Source organism: Nansenia antarctica, assembly GCF_963989245.1.
Source record: "Nansenia antarctica genome assembly, chromosome: 3".
In the NCBI taxonomy this organism is placed as follows: Eukaryota; Metazoa; Chordata; class Actinopteri; order Argentiniformes; family Microstomatidae; genus Nansenia; species Nansenia antarctica.
In genome coordinates, this window is record NC_137688.1 from 82,093,337 (window position 1) to 82,118,336 (window position 25,000).

The 25,000-nt window shown below is 44.0% G+C and overlaps 1 protein-coding gene across 1 annotated transcript in view; it reads right to left on the bottom strand.

The window, feature by feature from the left end:
• The window catches only part of LOC308152512 (GMP reductase 1-like), a gene marked incomplete at both ends in the record, with an annotated part of 34,897 nt that overhangs the window by 2,323 nt on the left and 7,574 nt on the right, over nt 1-25,000 (bottom strand). The window contains 5 exons of the mRNA XM_080525509.1: nt 778-884; nt 12,744-12,825; nt 13,125-13,298; nt 14,575-14,658; nt 15,517-15,636. Coding sequence (XP_080381635.1) covers nt 778-884; nt 12,744-12,825; nt 13,125-13,298; nt 14,575-14,658; nt 15,517-15,636 — 567 coding nt within the window. The remainder of the gene's footprint in view (nt 1-777; nt 885-12,743; nt 12,826-13,124; nt 13,299-14,574; nt 14,659-15,516; nt 15,637-25,000) is intronic.

A 25,000-nucleotide genomic window follows, 5' to 3' on the forward strand; every position in this document is an offset into this window, starting at 1 on the left:
AGGGAGACCCTACCCAGTATTAGTATAGTGTTCCTAATAAAGGGTGGCCCTACCCAGTATTAGTATAGTGTTAATAAAGGGAGGCCCTATCCAGTATTAGTATAGTGTTAATAAAGGGAGGCCCTACCCAGTATTAGTATAGTGTTCCTAATAAAGGGAGACCCTTCCCAGTATTAGTATAGTGTTCCTAATAAAGGGAAACCCTGCCCAGTATTAGTGTAGTGTTCCTAATATAGTGTTTGGTGAGTGTATAATATAGTGTTTGGTGAGTGTATAATATAGTGTTTGGTGAGTGTATAATATAGTGTTTGGTGAGTGTATACTATAGTGTTTGGTGAGTGTATAATATAGTGTATAAGTGAAACAACAGGACATCCTGCCACTGTCCCTGGATCAGACCCAACTATAGCAAATAAAGACATGACTCCTTTGAGGGTCAAAGAGAGGGTAGGAGAGATCAGAGGAGGTGAGGAGGAGAAGGGGAGGGGGGCAGGGGAAGGGAGGGGGGCAGGGGAAGGGGAGGGGGGCAGGGGAAGGGGAGGGGGGCAGGGGAGGGGAGCGGGGCAGGGGAGGGGGGCAGGGGAATGGGGGGGGCAGGGGAGGGGGGGGGTCAGATAAGAGGTTGGTGAGAAGTCTAATGAAGGGGTCTCACAGATAGTAGAGTGGATCAGAGAAGGAGGGGAGGGGGGGCAGAGGGTCAGATAAGAGTGTGTGTGTGTGTGTGTGTGTGTGTGTGTGTGTGTTGGGGGGAGGGGTGGATAGCAGAGGGGGTCTCACAGATATGATGTGTCCTTTGAGTCCGTGGGCGGAGTCTGCACACTCGATGACGGCGCTGAGCTGGGGGTAGCCGACCCCTGTCTTGATACGAGTGGTACACACAGACCCTGCAGAACAACCATGGAACAACCATATAACAACCATAGAACAACCATAGAACAACCATATAACAACCATATAACAACCATAGAACAACCATAGAACAACCATATAACAACCATATAACAACCATATAACAACCATATAACAACTATATAACAACCATATAACAACCATATAACAACCATAGAACAACCATATAACAACCATATAACAACCATATAACAACCATATAACAACCATATAACAACCATATAACAACCATAGAACAACCACATAACAACCATATAACAACCATATAACAACCATATAACAACCACAGAACAACCATATAACAACCATATATAACAACCATAACATTTAACTTGAAGATTGAAGTTATTTTTCCGAACAGTTTTACGTTCATTTAATAAGTATAATCTATCAACAAAATGAGCTTGTTTGTCATGCTTTTTCCGATGCGCTTGAGGGGGTGGGCTGAAATAACATGTATGCTTTCACTTGGGTGTGATTGGCTGTTGAGCTCGCTCAAGGGGGAGGGACACAAAGGGCGTCGTGTTTCAATGTTTTCATTGAGAATGTATTTCGAGTTTGTACATCGATGAACACTGCTTAGCTCAATGAATTGTTCAGTAATGACTGAAGGCACAAAGAAAGTCCCCAAGAAACGAAACTTTACTAGGACAACAAACGGATTTCACGGGATCAACATACCACAACACGTTCTGCTTTTGGGTAAGTAGCCTACACTCCTTTGTTTGTTTGTGTTGGGTTAGCCGCGTTAGCTAGCGAACATTAGCTAGTACGTTCTGTGTCGTCGTATTGCCTTTTTAAAGACTTTCTAAAACAATCGCATAGCACATGCTGTTCTTATAAGTTGTGTTGTTGCTACTGTGTACAGTTAGTTAACTGTTTTTCTTTTGTTACTTGGGTTGGGCTAGCCGTGTTAGCTAGCTAGCATTAGCTAGTAAGTTATGTGTGGTATTGCGTAAGACTTTCTAAAACAATCGCATAGCACATTATGCTGTTCTTATAAGTTGTGTTGTTGATACCGTGTACAGCTAGCTAACTGTGTTTGATTTTATTTATTTTTACTGTTCAGAACAACTTCATGCTGTGGTGCTGTGCCTGGCCTTGCCCTCCACCTCCTGATGGCCTGAGTTACCAGCACTTCAGGTAATTCATTGTCATGTATTACCTATTTCATTTTATGAACATGGTATGGCGGTAATATTATTTCATTTATTATGGGCAATCATTTAATGCATTGTCTTCTGTCTGTTGCAGCTTTGATGCTCGGAGACCTGGCGTGGTTATGGCCAGGGAATACAACGACGCAGAACCAGTCGAGTTTCAGCCACTGAAATACACTGATGTCAAGCCCCCCAGAGGTGATCTTCCTCTGCAAGCCCCACCCGGACTTGACTTGGACAGACAGAAGTATCTCTTTGACAAGATCAGAGAATTCTGTTCTGATGAGGCAAAAGACACCACATGCCCGTGCCCACCAGACTCCACAGCGCCTCAGAACAAGGCACCTCAGAAAAAGGCACCTCGGAACAAGACTGTCCGTTTGTAGCGGCAGGAGAAACACGCGGGAGGAATGCAGGAATTGCACACTACCTGACTACTTGAGAAATACCTGAACACTTTCATTTTCATCTTGTTGAACTTTGCACAGCATGTTACTGTTTACACTTTATTACTTACATGTTACACTTTATACACTTTATGTTACACTTTATTACTTATAATTACTTACTTTACTTATTTACTTGTGTTTGCACAGCATGTTACACTATTGATTGCACTTTAATTCTGCTGTAGTGCGACTACCATCACTTATCACTTTATTACTTGTCATTACTTACTTTACTTATTTACTTGTGATTATTGTGATGGTATTGTTGTGATTATGTACCTTGCTGCAAAGCTAATGTTGAAGAACCACAGCCAAAGATTTGTATTGTGTACTGTAAAATAAATTCTGATTCTGATTCAAGACTTTTTTGTTTCATTAAAAGAATAATCGTTACAACAACCATAAAGCCTCCATAATGATAAGCTGGCTAATTAGATAGATAGATAGATAGATAGATTTTATTTGTCATTGTTACAGTACAGGTACCAAACAACGAAATTTAGGAGGGGAGGCTCCCCTGGTGTTTAGGAAAGGAAAAAGAAACACATTTTGGAAAAAGCATAGATGCATAAAATCACAAGAAGGTAAGGAGCTGGTTTACATCAATAGAGGCTATGTACACAATCCACTGTACTATACTGCACAGATAGTCAACTAGGGTTGTCATATTTCACAAGAAAGTATTTTTTCACATTATTTTAAAGTGTCACAGTTTGCAGGCTTGAAAATGTACATGTTTGTGCCTCAGCACTAGCTGCCATACAATCCGTCCGGACTGTCCTGGGCCCAGAACTTAGGCCTTTTCTGTGTTCAGGGCCTTGACGGCCCTGTGGTAGAAGCTGTCCTTCAGTCTGTTTGTCTTAGCGGCCGGGGTCCTGTACCTCCTGTTCAAGGGCAGCTTGACAAAGTGTTCGTGCCCAGGGTGGGTCGGGTCCTTGGAGATCTTGGAGGCCCTCCTGAGACAGCGTGTTTTGTACAGCTCCTCCAGAGAGGGGAGGGTGGCGCCGGTGATCCTCTGTGCTGTTCTCACGACTCTCTGTAGATCGCTTCTCTCCGCTGCCGTGCAGCTGTGGTACCAGTTGGAGATGCCGAAGGTGAGGATACTCTCCACTGCGCCGTGGTAGAAGGCCACCAGCATCTCCTGCTTGCTGTGTTGTTTCTTGAGGCATCTCAGGGTGTATAGCCGCTGTTGTGCCCTCTTGATGGTGCCTTTAGTGTTGTCCTTCCAGGCCAGGTCATCCCGCATGTTGTGTCCCAGGAATCGGAGGTTTGAGACTATCTCCATGCTCTCTCCGTCGATGAGCAGGGGCAGGATCTCGGACTTTTTCCTCCTGAAGTCTACGATGAATTCCTGGGTCTTTGACTTGTTTAGCAGCAGGTTGTTTACCTTGCACAGCTTGCTCAATTGCTCTACCTCATCCCTGTACGCCGCCTCGTCCCCCCCCGAGATACATCCCACCACGGTGGTGTCGTCTGCAAACTTTACGATGTAGTTGCTGGGGTGGATGGGGGTGAAGTCGTGGGTGTAGAGGTTGTAGAGGATGGGGCTTAGCACGCAGCCCTGGGGTGACCCAGTGCTGAGGCTGAGGGCTGTGGAGGTGTGGGGGCCCACCCGCACCCTCTGGGGGCGGTCGGTCAGGAAGTCCTTGATCCACGCACATATAGAGTGTGATAGACCCAGGTCTAGTAGTTTGGTCACTAGCCTGTCTGGAAGGATGGTGTTAAAGGCGGAGCTGAAGTCCACGAAGAGCAGTCTCGCGTAGCTGTTTCCCCTCTCCAGGTGGGATAGAGTGGCGTGGAGAGTCGTCGCTATGGCGTCCTCTGTGGACCTGTGGGCTCTGTAGGCGAACTGGTATGGATCCAGGTTGGGCGGGAGGCGTGTGAGTATGTGGGCCCGGACTAGTTTCTCGAAGCACTTCATGATGATTGGTGTGAGTGCCACCGGGCGGTAGTCGTTTAGGCAGCTCACCGTGCTTTTCTTCGGGACTGGGATGATAGTTGAGGTTTTCAGGCAGGGTAGGACGGTGGCCTGGGACAGGGACTGGTTAAAGATGTTGGTGAAAACCCCGGCCAGCTGGTCGGCGCAGTCTCTCAGCACCCGTCCCAGGACGCCATCCGGCCCCGAGGCTTTCCTGGGGTCCACCGCCTTCAGTACGCGTCTCACCTCGTGCTCTGTGAGGGTGAGGCTGCTGAGAGCTGGAGAGAGTGGTGTCTGTGTTGTGGTTACCTCCGTTCGCCCCTCGTCGAACCGGGCGTAGAAGGTGATACCTTGCTTAGGTAATACCTTGCTAGGTAATAATGTTAGCTATAGCTATCTGACCCAGTGACTACACTGACAGATATTGACAGCTGAGTGGTTGGGGGTGGGGTTAACCAGACATTGTTACCGCCCATTACCTGGCTGTGTGAAGGTGAGAAAGAGCAATATCTTTGAAGGGCATGTTCTCAGCATTGTGATTTCAGGGTTAGCAACTTTCAAATACTAATGTCGTCTTCAATTTGTTTCCGATTTCAATGTATGATGCATCATTTGAAAGCTTACAGCTCTGTAGTTTAAGCACATGTAAAAAACAGAAAAATGATTTTGCCCCCAGGTAGCTCTTTTCATTGTCTGCTGTCACATATGTGACACGATGTAGTCGAATTGCACAGAACTCGCAAACAGGAAAGGCTTCAAATCAGCGTTCGAAGTTGTTCTGAGCAAAAAATCTGATTTCCTTTTTTTGTCATCAGACGCAACTTGAAGTTTTGAACTACCCACTCGTAATTTTTTCGAGCAGTTTTACGCTAGTTAAATACGTGTACTTAAACAAAATAAGCTTATTTTTAGCCTGATTTCTCCCGGGAAAATCCTCCTTTGTGGGAGGGGAGAAACTAATTCCAGGTTTTTTTTCATTGGTCAATGGACGTGGCTACGAGAGGAGGCGCTATTTGTTTACTCCACTAAGACTCGTAAGGTAAGATCTTCTATGTATGTACATAGCGAATTTGTTAGTTAAGTTAGTTGTTAGTTACTAGTTGAAACCAGTGTGTTCGTGTATTTAGACATTTCTTTATTATTACCCACTAGCAACTAACTGAAACCACATTGTTCAGTCTGCAAGCTGAGCCACCTTTGTTTGTTAGCATGCTAGCAGCATTGTTGTAGCTCGGTAGTCTGTCTACGTTGTAAGTACGGTTAGTATGTCTACGTTGTAAGTACGGTTAGTAGGCTATGTCAACGTTGTAAAAGTTGTGTGTAAGACTCATGTTCAGTGTGTAATACTAGAATACTGTAACATGTCAAGTGTAATAGATTACAGAAATGTTAAAAGTTTAAAAACATGTGTTGCTTCCTTTGTTATGAACGAGCTAGCCGCTAGTTGGCTAATGCCAAACACACTACTCTGATGATTTTCAATACATCTAATATTTTTCTTCTCGTCCTCTTTTTTCTATTATTACCTTCTCCCTTAGGTCCACTTCCCCACTGACCATCATCTACTACCTGGACCTGGAGGAACTATGGAGTTGGACAAACATACTTAGTTACCAGCACTTTAGGTAATTATCATTGTCATGTATTAGGCTAGCTATTTTATGAACATGGTATGGTAGTATTTTATGAATATGGAGTGCCCGTAACTGTAGGCAATATTTTAATGTACTATCTTCCTTCTGTTGTAGCTTTGATGCCCCCCACCCCACCAGACACAGCAGCTCAACAACTCAGAGCCGAGTGCTCATTGAAGTACACCACACACTCTGGCAATATTTTGTTAAATAACAAGAACAGTTGGGCATAGATACTGCCAGCCTAGAGGTGGTGGCAGAACAGAGGATGGGGAAAAAACTGGCGGCCATGCTGGCCAATCCCTCCCACCCGATGTACTGCGAGCTGGCGGGGATGAGGAGCAAGTTCAGCCACAGATTTGTTCTCCCCCGTCAAAGTACAAAAAGATTTGGACAGTCCTTTGTTCCAGCTGCACTCCGACTCTACAACCAGGCCCTGCAGGGTGGGGGAGACCTGGAGCTGGAGCTTTGGAACTTGGAACTTTTTACTTATTGAGCCTGCACTGTTTTATGTATTTTATTGAATGTTTTCTGTCTGCCCTAACTGAGCTGTTTGACAACAAAATTTCCCCATTGGGGACAATAAAGGTTTTCAATCAATCAATACAGAATTTTGAACTGTGTCATGATTTATTAGCTATTGATTGTCTTGTTGAATGGGTAGTGGTGGTCTAGTGGATAGTGAGTTGGACTTGGGATCGGAAGGTTGTGAGTTCAAATCCCGCCTGAAACCACACCACTACTAGTGTGCCCTTGGGTAAGGCACTTAGCCCTCAGTTACTCCAGGGGGAATGTCCCTGTAATTCGTAATTGTAAGTCGCTTTGGATAAAAGCGTCTGCTAAATGGCTAAATTAATTAAAATTAATTAAATTGTCAATTCACAGACCTTGCATGCTTACCTGTGTATAGTCTGTTGTATGTTCTCAGTTGTTGCCCTCAGTTCCAACTATACTTGTACTTGTTGCATGGCAAATAAAACTTGAAACTGAACTATAAGGCTGGACATTGACTACTGAGCACTACACTATTTCCAGCACAAGACATCAGCAAATTACTCTTAGTTATTCTTATTCTGATTGATGATTTGTTTGGATCATTAAAAGAATAACAGTTACAACTACCTTAATGCCTCCATAATAATAAGCTGGCTAATTAGCTACAGTAATAACATTGCTAGGTGATAATGTTAGAAATAGCTAGCTATGTACTGTAAACTTCTCTTTGAAAAGTCTATCTGACCCAGTGACTAACACTAATGTTTGCACACTGATTGTACTTTGCACAGCTTGTCGCACTATTGTTCTGCTGTAGTGCGACTACCATCACTTATACTTATCACTTTATTACTTATCATTACTTACGTTACTTATTATTGTGACTATGTACCTTGTTGAAGAACCAAAGCGAAATATTTTTATTCTTGTGTACTGTAAAATAAATTCTGATTCTGATTGAAGACTTTTTTGTATCATTAAAAGACAGTAACAATAACAGTTATATAAATACATAAATAATAATAATACGCTGGGTAATTAGCTTAGGTAATACCTTGCTAGGTAATAATGTTATAGCTGTATAACTATAGCTGTCTGACCCAGTGACCAGTATTGACAGCTGATAGCTGTCAATCTAGAGGGGGAGTGGTTGGGGGTGGGGTCAACCAGCTATTGTTACCGCCCATTACCTGCCGGTGTGAAGGTGTGAAAAAGTATGAAATCTTTGAAGGCAGTTTTCTCAGGATTTAGTTTTCAGGGTTAACAAGTTTCAAATACTCATGTCGTCTTCAATTTCTTCCCGATGTCTATGTATGACGCACCATTTGAAAGCTTACAATCTGTAGTTTAAGCATATGTAAAGAACAGAAAAATTACTTTGCCTACTTGATGATCATTCCACCACATCACGTCACATATAACAACCACATAACCTATAAACTATATAAACTATATACACACCATTACTGGAATGAGGATTGGTATCACACACATGAGCCGTCCTATCATTTCTGCCTCCACCAGCCTCTCTGACCATGAATATAGTCTGAATGTACACACAGACCCTGACCATGAATATAGTCTGAATGTACACACAGAACCTGACCATGAATATAGTCTGAATGTACACACAGACCCTGACCATGAATATAGTCTGAATGTACACACAGACCCTGACCATGAATATAGTCTGAATGTACACACAGACCCTGACCATGAATATAGTCTGAATGTACACACAGACCCTGACCATGAATATAGTCTGAATGTACACACAGACCCTGACCATGAATATAGTCTGAATGTACACACAGAACCTGACCATGAATATAGTCTGAATGTACACACAGACCCTGACCATGAATATAGTCTGAATGTACACACAGACCCTGACCATGAATATAGTCTGAATGTACACACAGACCCTGACCATGAATATAGTCTGAATGTACACACAGACCCTGACCATGAATATAGTCTGAATGTACACACAGACCCTGACCATGAATATAGTCTGAATGTACACACAGAACCTGACCATGAATATAGTCTGAATGTACACACAGACCCTGACCATGAATATAGTCTGAATGTACACACAGACCCTGACCATGAATATAGTCTGAATGTACACACAGACCCTGACCATGAATATAGTCTGAATGTACACACAGAACCTGACCATGAATATAGTCTGAATGTACACACAGAACCTGACCATGAATATAGTCTGAATGTACACACAGACCCTGACCATGAATATAGTCTGAATGTACACACAGACCCTGACCATGAATATAGTCTGAATGTACACACAGAACCTGACCATGAATATAGTCTGAATGTACACACAGACCCTGACCATGAATATAGTCTGAATGTACACACAGACCCTGACCATGAATATAGTCTGAATGTACACACAGACCCTGACCATGAATATAGTCTGAATGTACACACAGAACCTGACCATGAATATAGTCTGAATGTACACACAGACCCTGACCATGAATATAGTCTGAATGTACACACAGACCCTGACCATGAATATAGTCTGAATGTACACACAGACCCTGACCATGAATATAGTCTGAATGTACACACAGAACCTGACCATGAATATAGTCTGAATGTACACACAGAACCTGACCATGAATATAGTCTGAATCAGTGGCGGATACAGAAAGTGGCTGATGGGTAGGCCTGGAAAAATCTGGGTGGGCCTGAGTGAAACTCATCACCGCACGTTTTAGACCTATGTATGAGCAGCCAGATGGATGGAACACAACCGGGCTCGCGATCATAGGCGCCGATTTATGTTTCTGCTCGTGGGTGCTCGAAACATTTGGGTACGACCATCACGCATGCACACACACGCACGCACGCAAAATATTCGCAGGGACTGGAGGAGATCACTATGCAGACCATGAAACGAACGGAAAATAAATAAAGTACCTGTCTACCCAGAGAATGCAACGGACAGCCAAACAAGTTATTATATTACACACACGCAAGGCATTCAAGTGCCCGCAATAGTCAACGAATTAACCAATAACCATCAACTATGGAGGACCAAGTATAGAAATTGTAATAAGAAATGCCTGTATTATCATTTGCAAGCTTTTAACTGTGGGTGTTGACAGTCCAGTGCAAACCGAAAGCTCAAGTTGAATCATACATGTACCTGGCTCGGACCAGTTGTGGTGATCCATCATTTTATTACAAAACCTAACGCTGCTTATTAGGGGATTTACGTAAACTGGTGTATACACATATATTGTTGTGTAAAGTTGTGTGCTTCTATTGTATTATATTATTATATCCAGTGAAGGCATACACAATGTTGTTCCACACAAATGTTTCCCTCTTCGTTTTAATCTTGGAAAGTCTCATAAAAAATATACTTCACCGAACTATTACAGCGCTGTCTCGGACTCTCCGCACGTCAGCGTGTGGCGTCATCATCTGTTATTGTGAATAAATAAGATTTCTAGACAAGGCCTGGTCCAAACTTTCATTATTTTCACTGACTTCCAGACGTGGCTTTTTAAGAAAGCGGGGCAATGTTAGCTGTTTAGCCATCGTAGCGCGCACACTGAACAACTGGTCAAGGTCAACTGAACAATCAGAGTAAACGTAAAAGAGGAAGCAATGTAAACGTAAGAGAGGAAGTTGAATATTATTAATATTAATACATACTTTTAATCATTTCCAAGACAAAACTATTCACATTACAGTTAGTTAGTGAAAATTAAACTTTAAAAATATTTTATTATAAAAAAATATGTTTTTTTATGAATCTGACTGGGTGGGCCAGCTGTCAATCTGGGCGGGCCTAGGCCCACCCAGGCCCACCCATAGATCCGCGCCTGGTCTGAATGTACACACAGACCCTGACCATGAATATAGTCTGAATGTACACACAGAACCTGACCATGAATATAGTCTGAATGTACACACAGAACCTGACCATGAATATAGTCTGAATGTACACTGACGTACGTATGGATGACCAGCCATTCCAGACTGTCCTGTGCGCTAGCCCTCAGAGACACCATTCAGTGTGGAAGTCTATGTGACGCCTGTTACCACGTGAGCTAACTCTCTTGGGCTACGTCGCTACATCGCTATCTCACTACCTCGCTAGCAGAAGACTCTCTCTGATAGGGCTTTCACACCAGCAAAGAACCGTGCCGGTTCGCGTTCGGGAACCTCCGAACGTTGGCGCTGTCTGGCGAACAAGCCCGCGTTCATACACTGGTATGGACGGTTCTTTGCACGTGTGAAAGCCCTATCAGTCCCTTGCACAACCACGGGGGGGGGGGGGGGAGCAGTGATGCCGGTAACGCGTTACTAAGTAACGCGTTACTCTAATCTGAATACTTTTTTCAGTAACGAGTATTCTAACGCGATACTATTTCCAAATCAGTAATCGGATTAAAGTTACTTATTCAAGTGACTGTGCGTTACTATTGCGTTACTACCTCATAACTTAGGCTAAATGCAGTATTTCTTTGTAATGTTCGATAGTAAACAAACATTTGTTTGCTTTTCTCGCGTCTTGGGGAGTGACGTCAGTGCTCACGTTTTCAACACGAGGTTGCAGCAGAATCGCTCACGTGTATCACCACGCTGATTGCACAGTGTAAACAGAAGAATGGAGCGAGAACAGAGATATGCGTTAAATAGCTGGAAATATAAGGATTATTTTGAGTTTGTGTCAGCAAAGGATGACAAGAACATAAATGTTCGTTGTACACTCTGTGCTGGCAAGAAAATATTGTCCTGTGGTAAAAGCCTGAATGGTCAGGGTAGGTTTTAGGTTTTGTGAAACCACTCCTTGCTAGTTACTGTTAAATAAAGATTATATTTATTTTATTGTTTAAAAACAAGTATTTATGTTGGGTGAGGCAAAGAAAGACTCTTTATTTTGTTGTTTTAAGTTATTGTTTAAAGTTTAATTATGTAATTTAAGTTACTGTTAAAATAAAGTGAGTTTTGGCAAAACCAGTTTTCATTTTTATGTTGCGGGGGGGGGGGGGGGGTCGGGTGCCTAGGCAGCTGCCAATAGTAACTAAAAAAGTAACTAGTAATCTAACTTAGTTACTTTTAAAATCAAGTAATCAGTCAAGTAACTAGATTACTTTTTAAAGGAGTAATCAGTAATCAGTAATCAGAATACTTTTTCAAAGTAACTGTGGCAACACTGGGGGGGAGAGAGGTCATTCAATCCTTCATCCATCAATCGCATTTGGAAAGCGCTTCATACAAGACAAATGTCTCGAAGGGCTTTAGAACAAGGACAACACTAAACTCGTACATTGAACCACAGACACCCCCCCTCCCCAAAAAAGCAAGCCAAGCAAGAAACCTCTCCCTGGCAGGAAGAGGCCTTTATTATACAGTGGGAGCCCCCTAGCGGGTCATAAACAAGAGTCAAGACCTATCTGGTGAAATACTGAGTAAGCAAATATCACAATGGTGTCAGCAGTCAGACCCCTGCTGCCCTGCACACCATGGTTATGTATGGAGGAGACCCCCACCATGGTTATGTATGGAGGAGACCCCCACGGCCTCCTATTGGATTATAATCCTGTTTGGAAACCCTGGTCACTGACGAGACCGCTGTAGTCAGCCCTGTTCATCGCCTGAGGCAGAGAGTGTGCTGGGTGTGTGTGTTTGTGTGTGTGTGCTGGGTGTGTGTGTGTGTGTGTGTGTGTGTAAGTCGCTTTGGAATAAGGCGTCTGCTAAATGCCAAAAATGTAAATGTAAATGCTGGGTGTTTGTATGTGTGTGTGTGCTGGGTGTGTGTGTGTGTGTGTGTGTGCTGGGTGTGTGTGTGTGCTGGGTGTGCATGCATGGGTGCGTGTGTGCGTGCGTGTGTGTGTGTGCGTGCGTGTGACTTCCTGCTCGCCTGCGTACCAGAGTGTATAAGTGTGTGTGTGTGTGTGTGTAAGAGTGTGTGTGTGTGTGTGTGTGTGTGTGTGTGTGTGTGCTGGGTGTGTGTGTGTGAGTGTGTGTGTGAGTGTGTGTGTGTGTGTGTGTGTGTGTGCTGGGTGTGTGTGTGAGAGTGTGTGTGAGTGTGTGTGTGTAAGAGTGTGTAAGTGTATGGAGCAGGAACAGATGTGGACAGTGTCCTGGGCTCCGGCGGCAACACTGAGAGTGACGCACCACCCACCTGGTCCGATGCCCACTTTGATGATGTCAGCGCCGGAGAGGATCAGCTCCTCCACCATCTCACCCGTCACCACGTTGCCAGCCTGCCACGCGACGGCCGCAATGCATCATGGGAGAGACAGAGGAGAACAAAGAGCCACAGCTACATCAGACTCCTCGATTACATCAGTCATTAGAATAATGGGCCCAGTTTGAATACATAAAAAAATTAAAACCTTCCATCCTTCTTTCCTTTCTTCCTTCCTCCCTTCATTCCTTCCACCTTCCTCCCTTCATTCCTTCCACCCTTCCTTCCTCCCTCCCTCCCTCCCTCCCTTCCTTCCTTCCTATATAGGCTAATTAAGATGATGAAAGAGGGGACGTCCTGAGGCGGGGGTCTCACCATGATAGTGTGGTCGGGGAACTTCCCGCGGACGGTCTTGACGTACTCCACGAAGTGTTCAGAGTAGCCGTTGGCCACGTCCAGGCAGATGTACCTGAGGAGGGGCACGGCCTCCAGGATGGCACACAGGCGCTCCAGGTCCGCCTTCCCACTGCCTGAGCTGGCCGCTATGTGCTGGAGACACACACCACGCATATCATTATCATATTATTATCATATCATTATCGTAGCATTATCATAGCATTATCATAACATTATCGTAGCATTATCATAGCATTATCAGATCATTATCGTTGCATTATCATAGCATTATCAGATCATTATCATAGTATTATCGTAGCATTATCATATCATTATCATATCATTATCATAGCATTATCATAGCATTATCAGATCATTATCATAGCATTATTAGATCATTATCATAGCATTATCATATCATTATCGTAGCATTATCATATCATTATTGTAGCATTATCATAGCATTATCTTAGCATTATCAGATCATTATCATAGCATTATCAGATCATTATCATATCATTATCATATCATTATCAGATAATTATTATATAACTATCATATCATTATCTGATCATTATCGTAGCATTATCATAGCATTATCAGATCATTATCAGATCATTACTATATTATTATTGTATCAAGTGGGGGTCTGGTGAAAAAATCCTCAAGTAGGGCAATGTCATTTTTCAGTTTTTTCCAGATTATGAAAGTGCAGATTGTTAACTTTCAAATGATGTGTCATACATTGAAATCACAAAATAGTTGAAGGTATGGTTATTTGAATGTTGGTACCCCTCAAACCAAATACCGGAGAAACTTGCTCTGAATGCACACAAAACACACGCAAAACAGCTGCTAGTAGCTAGCAAGGAACATCGCTATGAACGTCCCACTGCATATTTAGCACATCACCACATGCTGATAGAACATGCACATGCTAAAAACACATAGATGATCACACAGTCCTTGCTTTTGCACACGTCATAAAAACGTATGTTTGTTTACAAGCCACAAGCTACTTACCCAGTAGCCCACAGCAGACTATACAGTGAATCCAATTGACAAATTATAAGTATTTAGTGATCCTAAAACGGTTTGTTATACAGAGTGGGCTCTTTAACACTCTTAAACTTTCGGCATATGCAAAAACACGGAAAACACATTTAAAAAACAAAACAATGAAGCTTTTTGGTTATTTGAGAATTGCCAACATGCAGACCTTTTCACCAGACCGTCTCACAGAGTATTATCATATCATTATTGTAGCATTATCATAGTGTTCTCATATCATTGGTTGGAGCACAGCTCACAGAGGCATGCTGTTGTTTTGATTAATTAGTGTATTTATGTTGATCAGCCAGAAGAGGTTCCTCTCAAGGTTTTTTTCCTTCCAGGAAGTTTTTTCATTGGCTGCCGGAACCTATTTTACCTCTAAGCATTCTGGGTGATTAGCAGCAAAGTTCTTCCACTCGTCCACACTGTAGTGTTTCTGCATGGCTGTGAAGAGTGTGTGCTGGAAAGAGACACAGAGAGAGAGAAAATCTGTCAGTCAGTCAGTCAGTCAGACAGTCAGTCAGTCAGTCAGTCAGACAGTCAGCCAGTCAGTCAGACAGTCAGTCAGACAGTCAGTCAGTCAGTCAGTCAGTCAGCCAGGCAGCCAGCCAATCAGTCAGTCAGTCAGCCAGTCAGTCAGTCCGTCAGCCAGTCAGCCAGCCAACCAGTCAGTCAGTCAGTCAGCCAGCCAGTCAGTCAGCCAGCCAGTCAGTCAGTCAGTCAGTCAGTCAGTCAGCAGTCAAGCCAGTGTGTGTTACTGGCTACAAGAAGCTGGAGTCACACACTCAGAAGACGGCCATCTAGAAGATGCCTGTGGTGTGCGGTGTGTGTGTGTGTGTGTGTGTGTGTATAGGTGTGTGTGTATGAGCGTGTGTGAGCGTGTGTGTGTGTGTGTGTGTGTGTATGTGTGTGTGTGTGTGTGTATGAGTGTGTATGAACATATGTGTGTGTGTGTGTGTGTGTGTGTGTGTGTGTGTATGAGCGTGTATGAACATATGTGTGTGTGTGTGTGTGTGTGTATGTATGAGCGTGTGTATGAAAATATGTGTGTGTGTGTGTGTGTGTGTGTGTGTGTGTGTGTGTATGAGCGTGTATGAACATATGTGTGTGTGTGTGTGTATGTATGAGCGTGTGTATGAAAATATGTGTGTGTGTGTGTGTGTGTGTATAGGTGTGTGTGTATGAGCGTGTGTGTGTGTGTGTGTGTGTGTGTGTGTATGAGCGTGTATGAACATATGTGTGTGTGTGTGTGTGTGTGTGTGTATGTATGAGCGTGTGTATGAACATATGTGTGTGTGTGTGTGTATGTGTGTGTCACCTTGCTGAGGACCTGTGCCATCTCGAAGGTGCCCGTGGTGTCCATGTTGGCAGCGATGATGGGGATGCCATGGTACGTCTGCTTGGAGTTCCGGAATGTGAAGGTCCTGGCCAGGTCAACCTGAGGGAGGAGAACGGAGGTTCATCACCTGTGTGCTAGAAACAAGATGGAGGTCTGTCGCTCAGACATGGTCGTCTGTACACCATGCAGTCCATTGGCTCAATTGTTTGACTTTGACTGGAGGGGTGGAGGGGTGGTCGATGTGGAGGACAGGGGAGGCTGGTGGAGGTCGAAATCGGAGGATGGGGCTCATTGTAAATGCATGAAACGGAATGAGGAGTGGTATGTGTTTGAAACCAACTGATTGTGTCCTCTGATTTCTACCTCCACCAGCCTCCCCTTGTCCTCTGTGTGGGACCCAAGTACCTAAACATTAGTCCAGGAGGTCCAAGGGGGGACACTTGTCATGGTATCTCAGAGAGGGCTACCTTATCAAGAGAGTGGGATTCCAAACCACACACCCATACTAGGTGCGTTGGTTAATACGCTCTGAGAGCGCCGGAGCGCACCCGGGGCGCTCTTTGGGGGCAGTGAGAGCACACTGGGCGCTCTGGCTGAGGCCTGGACTACACGTATATGGATATTTAGCAGTAGCTCGAAATGTCAACAGACCAAACTCTTTGAAACAGACAGAAAAGAAAAGTACTTAACAGACAGAAAAGCAAGTTATGGCGACCAAGAAGAAAGCAAAAACGGATTATTTTGTGTGAACCGACGATGAAGTTGAGTTGGTGCTTAATGTCACGTTACAATACAAAGCTATGAAGGCCCAAGAAAACGTTGAACGATAGTGAAGAGGCTAATAAAGTTGGGAGTTTTGATGCAACAATGTTAAGTTGACATGTAAAGCTGAAACGAGACCTAAAAGTGCAAAGCACACATACATAACCCAGAACATGTCCGCCATTGTTGCTGTTGACAACCACTTTGCTTCAATGCGCATGTGTGAACGGCTTGACGTTTGACGTCATTGCATCAACACCAGCTCCGTTTAACACAACCACACTGTGATCCACTCAATCGGATATTTTTGTATTTCTTCACTTTTTTATCCGTTTAGAGAAATCTCTGTTTATATGAGTGAAAACGCTGTGTTCATATGGTTGAGAGGTCCAATAGGCTAGGTGCACGATCTCCACTACTTCCTGAAAGGCACCTGGCATGAACATATCCTGTCTCACTCTATTGGTTTAATTGATTAATCAGCTGTGCGGTAAACTGTTGGAACACACAGTGCACAGCTGATTAATCAATTAAACCAATAGAGTGAGACAGGATATGTTCATGCAAGGTGCCTTTCAGGAAGTAGTGGAGATCGTGCACCTAGCCTATTCATAGCTTTCAGTCACGTGGTTTCTTCCCTAGCAACCACCAACCTGACGGGCAAAAAGGATCATAGCAACATCGCGCAACATGGCGAGTGGACGCAATTTACCGGCTGCCGACTATTTAGACCACCTCACCCATGAAGAACTAGCAAGATACACGGAAAAGCTACACATATTGGGCACTTGCGACCCATATTTAGCCCCCGCGGCTGTGTTTGAACCACTAAATGCAGCTAAGTCCCTGCCTGATCTCGTGTTCGGTGACATCTGGATATATCTGGTGGAGAATCCATCCCCATATACCGCAGCTAGGATGAAGGCTTTTAAAAGCACCGAAAGCTACAAATATTTCCAATCTGGTTGGGTAACTAATGCTGGCGTGTGGAAAGTGAAGAATTTCTTCATCGTCAAAGCCAAGGTGAGTGACGTTAAATTAGCCAATGCTATCGGTATGCTAGCTAACGTTACGTTACGGTCAGTGGTAAGCTAGCTCTAGCCTCTTGTCAAAGCGAAGGTACCTAACGTTTGCCTTTGGTTATGCTACGTTGTCTAATCTAACGTTACACAGCTAAATTACTCTCTTGTGCTAGATAGCTCTAATTTTGGTAGATAGTTACGTTGATCACAGATGTTTACAGCTGGTGACAGGGCTGACATTGATGAAATGAAATCTAAACAAAACCTCTGTCCGTGTCAGGTGAACCATTCCTACTGCCTCAATGCTCCACCACTGACTGCATGGGTTGCTGTGGAAAAAGACGGATTAATCCGATTTGGTCACTGTCTGCATGGCAGGATTAGGAGAAGTTTGCTCCCACATAGGTGCCATAACATATGCCCTGCTTGCAGCTGTGAACAGGTATGATTTGATTTGATTCAACAAATGCATTATACATCACAGTAAAGTCATTTGTTAGGGACGTCACGACAAAGTTCGGGACTTATTTCCAGTGTGGTTCGCAGTATGAATCAAGGCGATAATAACGTTATGGCATTAGTAGCTAATGCTAACGTTAGCAACCTTTTGGCAAGCCACCTAAACAAACCATGCAGAAATGATGAACGTTAGCTATGTACAGATAATGGCTAAATGCTTTGCAATTGTAGCTAATTATATTAACATTACTTTAGCTAACTTACCTTTGATGAAATGTTCGCTGCACAGACGTGTGTGCTTTGATGGCACCCATTCTTTCTGTCCCGCTCCCGGTACACTTCGTTTGATGGCATTAATCCACACATTTCTCCTCTCTTTATTTTCTTTTTCACTCGGTATCCTATAAAGACACAACTCAGGCCTATCTCCTCGCCGGTTTGTACACCCGATTGCACAGCAACTATCTGGCATGATTGTTTTCTAACCAATGCTACTGTGTTTCCTGGTGCTCTGCAACTTCACAGGCAGTGCCTTTTGCCCGTCAGGTGGGCGTTTCCACTATGCTGTGACGTCACATGAAAGCTATGAATTGTACCCAAAAAAATGTGTTTAGAAACATATCCGTATACGTGTAGTCCAGGCCTGAGAAGACGTTTTGTCAGAGCGTCTGAACGTTCCAATCTAAAAATGTCGGAGCAAGTCGATGCTAAGTGTTATGGTTGCAGCTTGATTGGTACTCTATTGATTGGTACTCTATTGATTGGTACTCTATTCAACACGCATCTACGGGCATCACTAAAGTTAGCAACAGAAAGCTAGCTAACGTTAGCGAACGTCAACATTAATGTTACCTCAATAACGTTTTACGACTGATTGTTGGCCGCCAGCGAAATGAGGGTAACGTTATCGTTGGTGTCCGCCATGTTTACAGTTAGTTTGTAAAGACTTTGAACTCACCGTTCGTAAATGAACTGATTAACTGACCAGAGAGCTCTGAAACCAGAGCAGATTTCCAGAGCGGGTTCACGAACGCACTCGCTGTCTAAAGCCAGTGCCAGAGGTGTCAAGTAACGAAGTACAAATACTTCGTTACCTTACTTAAGTAGACATTTTGGGTATCTATACTTTACTGGAGTAATTATTTTTCAGCTGACTTTTTACTTCTACTCCTTACATTTTCACGCAATTATCTGTACTTTCTACTCCTTACATTTTAAAAATAGCCTTGTTACTCCTATTTCATTTCAGCTTGTTTTCATTACAGCTTTTCATCGTTAAAAAAACCACAAAAAAACCTATCCAGATAAGTCACGCCATCCGGATAGAGTGAATTTGATTGTGGTTGGATGAGAAGTATAAACATTATACCATTCCGACACCCTATTGGTTTGTACGAGATGCATTCCATCTGCTGCACATGACACAAATCACACTCCAGCAAGGAAAGCAGATGTATGTAGCCAAAGATGTCCGTGACCGTGCCAGAGACTCAAAATAACAGCGAAATGTCCCAACCAAGCACCAGCATCAACCAGGTTGATAGCCAGGAAGATCAGCCAACCCTTCTCCATCCCTGGCCGTACCTGGAAGAATTTTTTGAAATGGTTGGATGCGAAAACAACTCCTTTCGAATGCGCTGCAAGCTCTGCGCACCCAAGTACCACGAGCTAATGGCCTTCAAAAACTCACCGTCTAATTTGAAAAAGCATATTGAGGTAAGCTGAAAGTTTGTTATTATCAGTCGACATTTTGTAGTAACCTAGTAACGTACTAATGGTAAATTTGCAATGTTTGCTATGGCTAAGAACATGCCATGGTTTGCTTGCTAGCACTAGGCTATGATTCAATGTTTCATTTGTAATCCTTCATGTGTTGAGGTCGGAGTTTTACCGTGTTTGTTGCTGTAAAGAGTTAATTATGTTCCCACGGGAGAAGAAATGTGCGCGGTGTGTGCCATTAACAATAATGTTACTTTTCAGTCATGCCAGCAGCTGCTTGTGGTCCTAAAACAGCTTTAAGTGGCAATATTCTGGTCTGCTCAACATAATTGCATAGACCAGTGAAACTGCTCCCTAACTTGTAGTCTGACCTCCATTCATGAACTTCCAGCGTGTCATTTAATACAGCGGAAGTCCTAGATAGTCTCAGCTTGTGGTTTGAGAGAAATAATAGGAATCTCAATCTGTGCCTGTGCATTCATTTTCTCCACAGAAGAAACACCCCACTCGTCTAGAGAGGTACACGCAACTTTCTTCAACAGCCCTCAAAAGGAAGTCATCCACTGAAGGTTCTTTGACCCCACCCTCCAAACAAACCAAGCTGTGGGAGGCTCGAAGAGTGTCCCAGGCAAGTGTGGATGAAGTAGTCCTCAAATTCATTGTCCAAGGCTTGCCCCAGACCATGCAGAGATCCTGTGCTGCCCTGGCATGCAAGCAACTTAAAGGGTCACATACCTTTTCTGCCCTGGCTGGTGCCCTAAATGATATTCACACAGAATTCAATGTCAGAGAGAAGATCGTTCGCACTACAACTGACAACGGATCAAACTTCCTGAAAGCCTTCAGAGTTTATGGGCAGACTGACGAGAACAACAATGCTGAACCTGTAGGAGAGGGTGATGGAGAAGAGGATGATGGTGGCCAAAATGATGATAACGATGAAGAAGAGGAAAGCCTTGAGGGTGTTGAATTTGTTGATGCCGGAGCCCTGTTGGAAAAGATGACTACTTAGAATACCAGCTACCCAAGCACCATCGCTGCGCCTGCCACCTCCTCAATTTAGTGTCCACAGTTGATGCTTCAAAAGCAGAGGTCAACCCACTGTACAAGCGCGTGTCAAGGTCCACATTTGCCAAATGCTCTAGCCTGTGGAATAAAAGTTCAAGATCAACCACCGCATCTGAAGTAATTGAAGACCACTGCATACTCCAACTCGTAAGGCCTGTTGCTACAAGGTGGAATTCACTCTTCTCAGCCGTAGAAAGAATAGTGAGAATAACACGAGAACAAGGCGAGGGAGCCCTTGCAGCTGTCTGCAGTGAACTAGATACACCCAAGTAAGTGCTTGTTTTTCTGCCTTACAGTTAATGAAGTGATTAACAACAGATTAAGTCACAGTTTTATACTTGGAATACTGTAGAACACGTATGCACTATGCCAATATGCAGTCCCCATATTTACTATGAATGTGATTTGTAGCAACACAACTTCATTTCTAAAAGTCTCAGATGACAATATTTTTCCTTTTTAATGATCAGTTCCTCCAGTTGAAGGTGCTACATCAAGTAGACTTAATGTTCCATGTTGTGTTTTTCTCTTCTTCTTTGTACAGGTTTACTCCAGTGGAACTTGCATTTCTTGCAGAATATGCGAAGACAATGAGCCCAGTTGCAAAGGCACTGGATGTTCTTCAGGGAGAAACCAGTGTGCAGATGGGATGGTTGGTCCCCACCATAACTCTGCTAAGGACCAAGCTACAGCACCTTCAAGTCGCCTCCAAGTTCTGTGAGCCTTTGATTGCTGCACTTCTTTCAGGCCTTGAGAAACGCTTCGGAGAGATGCTTGCAGATCCAGAACTGATAGCCGCAGCCATTCTAGTTCCCAAATTTAAGACCTGTTGGACAAGTGACGAAAATATCCTCAAACTTGGTAAGTGTCTCACTTCCGCTTAATATGTGTAATTTCTATGAAGACAGTGAAATTAGTTTGAAATTACATTTAATGACACACACACAACACTATCCAATACACAGTTACAATACTGCCATATAGTCTAAATTGTCATGATTTTTGTTTTTTTATTCCACAGGCCTTCACTATATCAGAAGCCACTTGGACTGTCAGGCCGAGAAACACTTCAGTGAGGGCTCCCAATCGTCTGAGGAAGAGGACTTCTTTTCCTCCTTGAAGAAGACCGGCCCTCTTGAAACGTCCCAGCAGTTGGATGCGTACCTGGGGTGCCCAGGAGACACAGTAGAGGTAAATGGTAAATGGTAAATGGACTGACTTATATAGCGCCTTATTACAAAGCGCTTTACAAAGGCCTCTCATTCACCCATTCACACACACATTCACACACCAATGGCGGCGAGCTGCCATGCAAGGCGCCGTCCCGCTCACTGGGAGCAATTTGGGGTTCAGTGTCTTGCCCAAGGACACTTCGACATGTGGCCAGCCGGGGCTCGAACCGCCGATCTGCCAACCTTGTGATCATTAGACGTCGACTCTACCTCCTGAGGTACTGAAGACCTTCCCAGCTGTGTGCCAGCTATCACTCAAACTTAATACGGGACTCCCTGCCTCAGCAGCCTGTGAAAGACTGTTTAGTGTCGCAGGGCTGATCTTCAGGCCAAAAAGAGCATGCATTGGCTCAAAGAACTTTGAGAACCTGCTGCTTTTGCGGCTGAACAAAGCTTATTGGTAACTCTGATGCTGATGTAGATTATGTGTGTGTTTTTTCAGGAAATATTGAATCACTACTTTGTTATGGTTTGTATGGTTTTGCCCTCACAGTTCCAATAAAGGCTATTGACTTTTGACTTTTGACGTTTGACTTTTGACGTTTTACTTTTTGCACCATTACAATACTTAGGCAACTAGTCATCATATCTTCCGTGTTCACATGTTAATGCTCAGTAGTACACATATATGGTTCTTTAATGTATTTGCATTGTACTAAAATGTGTTCATTTTCAATGGGCATAAATGCGTCTGAAACAAGTGCATCCCAAATTTTTCAACATTAACATTTTAATAATAACATAATAGTCATTATGGCCTTTAGAAAAATGTTTTTTGGGGGGTAGTGCACTATAGGCCCCTGTGGCGTGGCCTAAGCTTTTGTCCTTAATGGAATTTTTTCCCCCTTACATTACTTTTACTTTTATACTTTAAGTAGTTTTGAAACAAGTACTTTTATACTTTTACTTGAGTAAAAAGCTTGAGTTGATACTTCAACTTCTACAGAAGTCTTTTTAAACCATAGTATCTATACTTCTACTTGAGTAATGAATGTGAATACTTTTGACACCTCTGGCCAGTGCACACAACACAGCTTTCATGAAGTCAGGGTGCCGACCCTGGGTTTACCAAAGCTGTGGGCATTCATAAAACATGACGCTGCCGCTCCCGCTGTCCTCTACGGTGTCTGGGTTAATGATGGGGATGTACTGAATCATTTAGACTCTCACTGCAGGACTGAAACCTAACCATGAGAGAGAGAGATAGAGGGGGGGGGAGAGAGAGAGCGAGAGAGAGAGAGCGAGAGACGGAGAGGGAGGGACAGACAGAGAGAGAGAGAGAGAGAGAGACAGAGAGAGAGAGAGAGCGAGAGAGAGATAAAGAGATTAAGAGAGATAAAGAGATAGAGAGAGAGAATGACAGAGGTCCAGGGTATCAGGTAGTGCAGGACTAATCCTATCTCGGGTCTCCGTGAGGTGTGTGTGTCAAACTAGTGTTTAGGCTTTAAGCCTCTTTCACACATAGTTCCCTGTAATTTCCATGGAATCCCAAGCTGTGTCAACTGGGCATTATCACCGTTCACACATGAGCCAAATGCCGGTAGATTCCCATGTTGCCCTCTTTCACACATGTCTGCAATTCCCTGGTTGTGCGATCTACTTGAATCATTGCATGCATTCAACTGGATGCAGAACTGGAGCAGGACGGGCGCGTGGGACTGCCATGTACCATATATATATCTGCCATATCATACCTCCGCCATATCATACCTCCGTTTTAAGCACTGGGTCCCCCCAGGGCTGCGTGCTAAGCCCCATCCTCTACAACCTCTACACCTACGACTTCACCCCCGTCCACCCCAGCAACTCGATCGTAAAGTTTGCAGACGACACCACCGTGGTGGGCTGCATCTCGGGGGGGGACGAGGCGGCGTACAGGGATGAGGTAGAGCAACTGAGCAAGCTGTGCAAGGTTAACAACCTGCTGCTGAACAAGTCAAAGACCCAGGAAATCATCGTGGACTTCAGGAGGAAAAAGTCTGAGATCCAGCCCCTGCTCATCGACGGAGAGAGCGTGGAGAGAGTCTCAGCCCTCCGATTCCTGGGGGTGCACATACAGGATGACCTGTCCTGGAAGAACAACACAACAGCCACCATCAAGAAGGCACAACAGCGGCTCTACATCCTGAGAGTCCTCAGGAAGGAACACATCAAGCAGGAGATAATGGTGGCCTACTACCGCGGCGCAGTGGAGAGCATCCTCACCTACGGCATCTGCAACTGGTTCTCCAGCTGCACAACCGCGGAGAGAAATGCGCTACAGAGAGTCGTGAGAACAGCCCAGAAGATCACCGGCGCCCCCCTCCCCTCTCTGGAAGAGCTGTACAACACACGCTGTCTCAGGAAGGCCTCCAAGATCTCCAGAGACCCAACCCACCCTGGGTACAAACACTTTACCCGGCTGCCCTCGAAAAGGCGGTACAGGACCATGGCCGCAAGGACAAACAGACTGAAGCACAGATTCTACCCCAGGGCCATCCAGGCCCTGAACACAGCAAAGACCTAGGTTCTGGGCCCTGGACAGTCTGGACGGATTGATGGCAGCTGCTGGACTGAAAAAAATCAGGTGTAGTGCTGAGGCACAAATATGTACATTTCTAGCCTGCAAACTGCGACACTTCAAATGAATGTGCAATAACACTATGTGCAATATGACAACCCTAGTCGTCTATCTGTACAGTATAGTATAGTGGATAGTGTACATAGCCTTTATTTATGTAAACCAGCTCCTTCCCTTCTTGTGTTTTTTTTTTTTTTTTTTTTTTTTCCTTTCCTAGCACCAGGGGAGCCACCCCTCCTAAATGTCGTTGTTTGGTACCTGTACTATAGCAATGACAATAAAGACCATTCATTCATTCATTCATTCATTCATTCATTCATTCATTCAAATAGAAAAATATGATGATAAATACATGTGGGACGGAGGTATGATATCGCAGATGTGTGGTGTGTGGCGGTCTCGCACACCTGTCTCGTTCCAGCGAGTCAACTCGTATTACGAGTGCTTACCATCACCAAGTGCGCTCGCCAACTAAAGCACTTGATTACTGTTGATATTGGCTATTGAAGATATTGGCCAGCTGCCATTAGTCAAAATGCAGCAGCGAGAGTTTTAACCAAAACAAGCAGACAAGCTCATATAACTCTATATAACTATTTTAGAAACTCTACACTGGCTTCCTGTTAAGTTCAGAATAGATT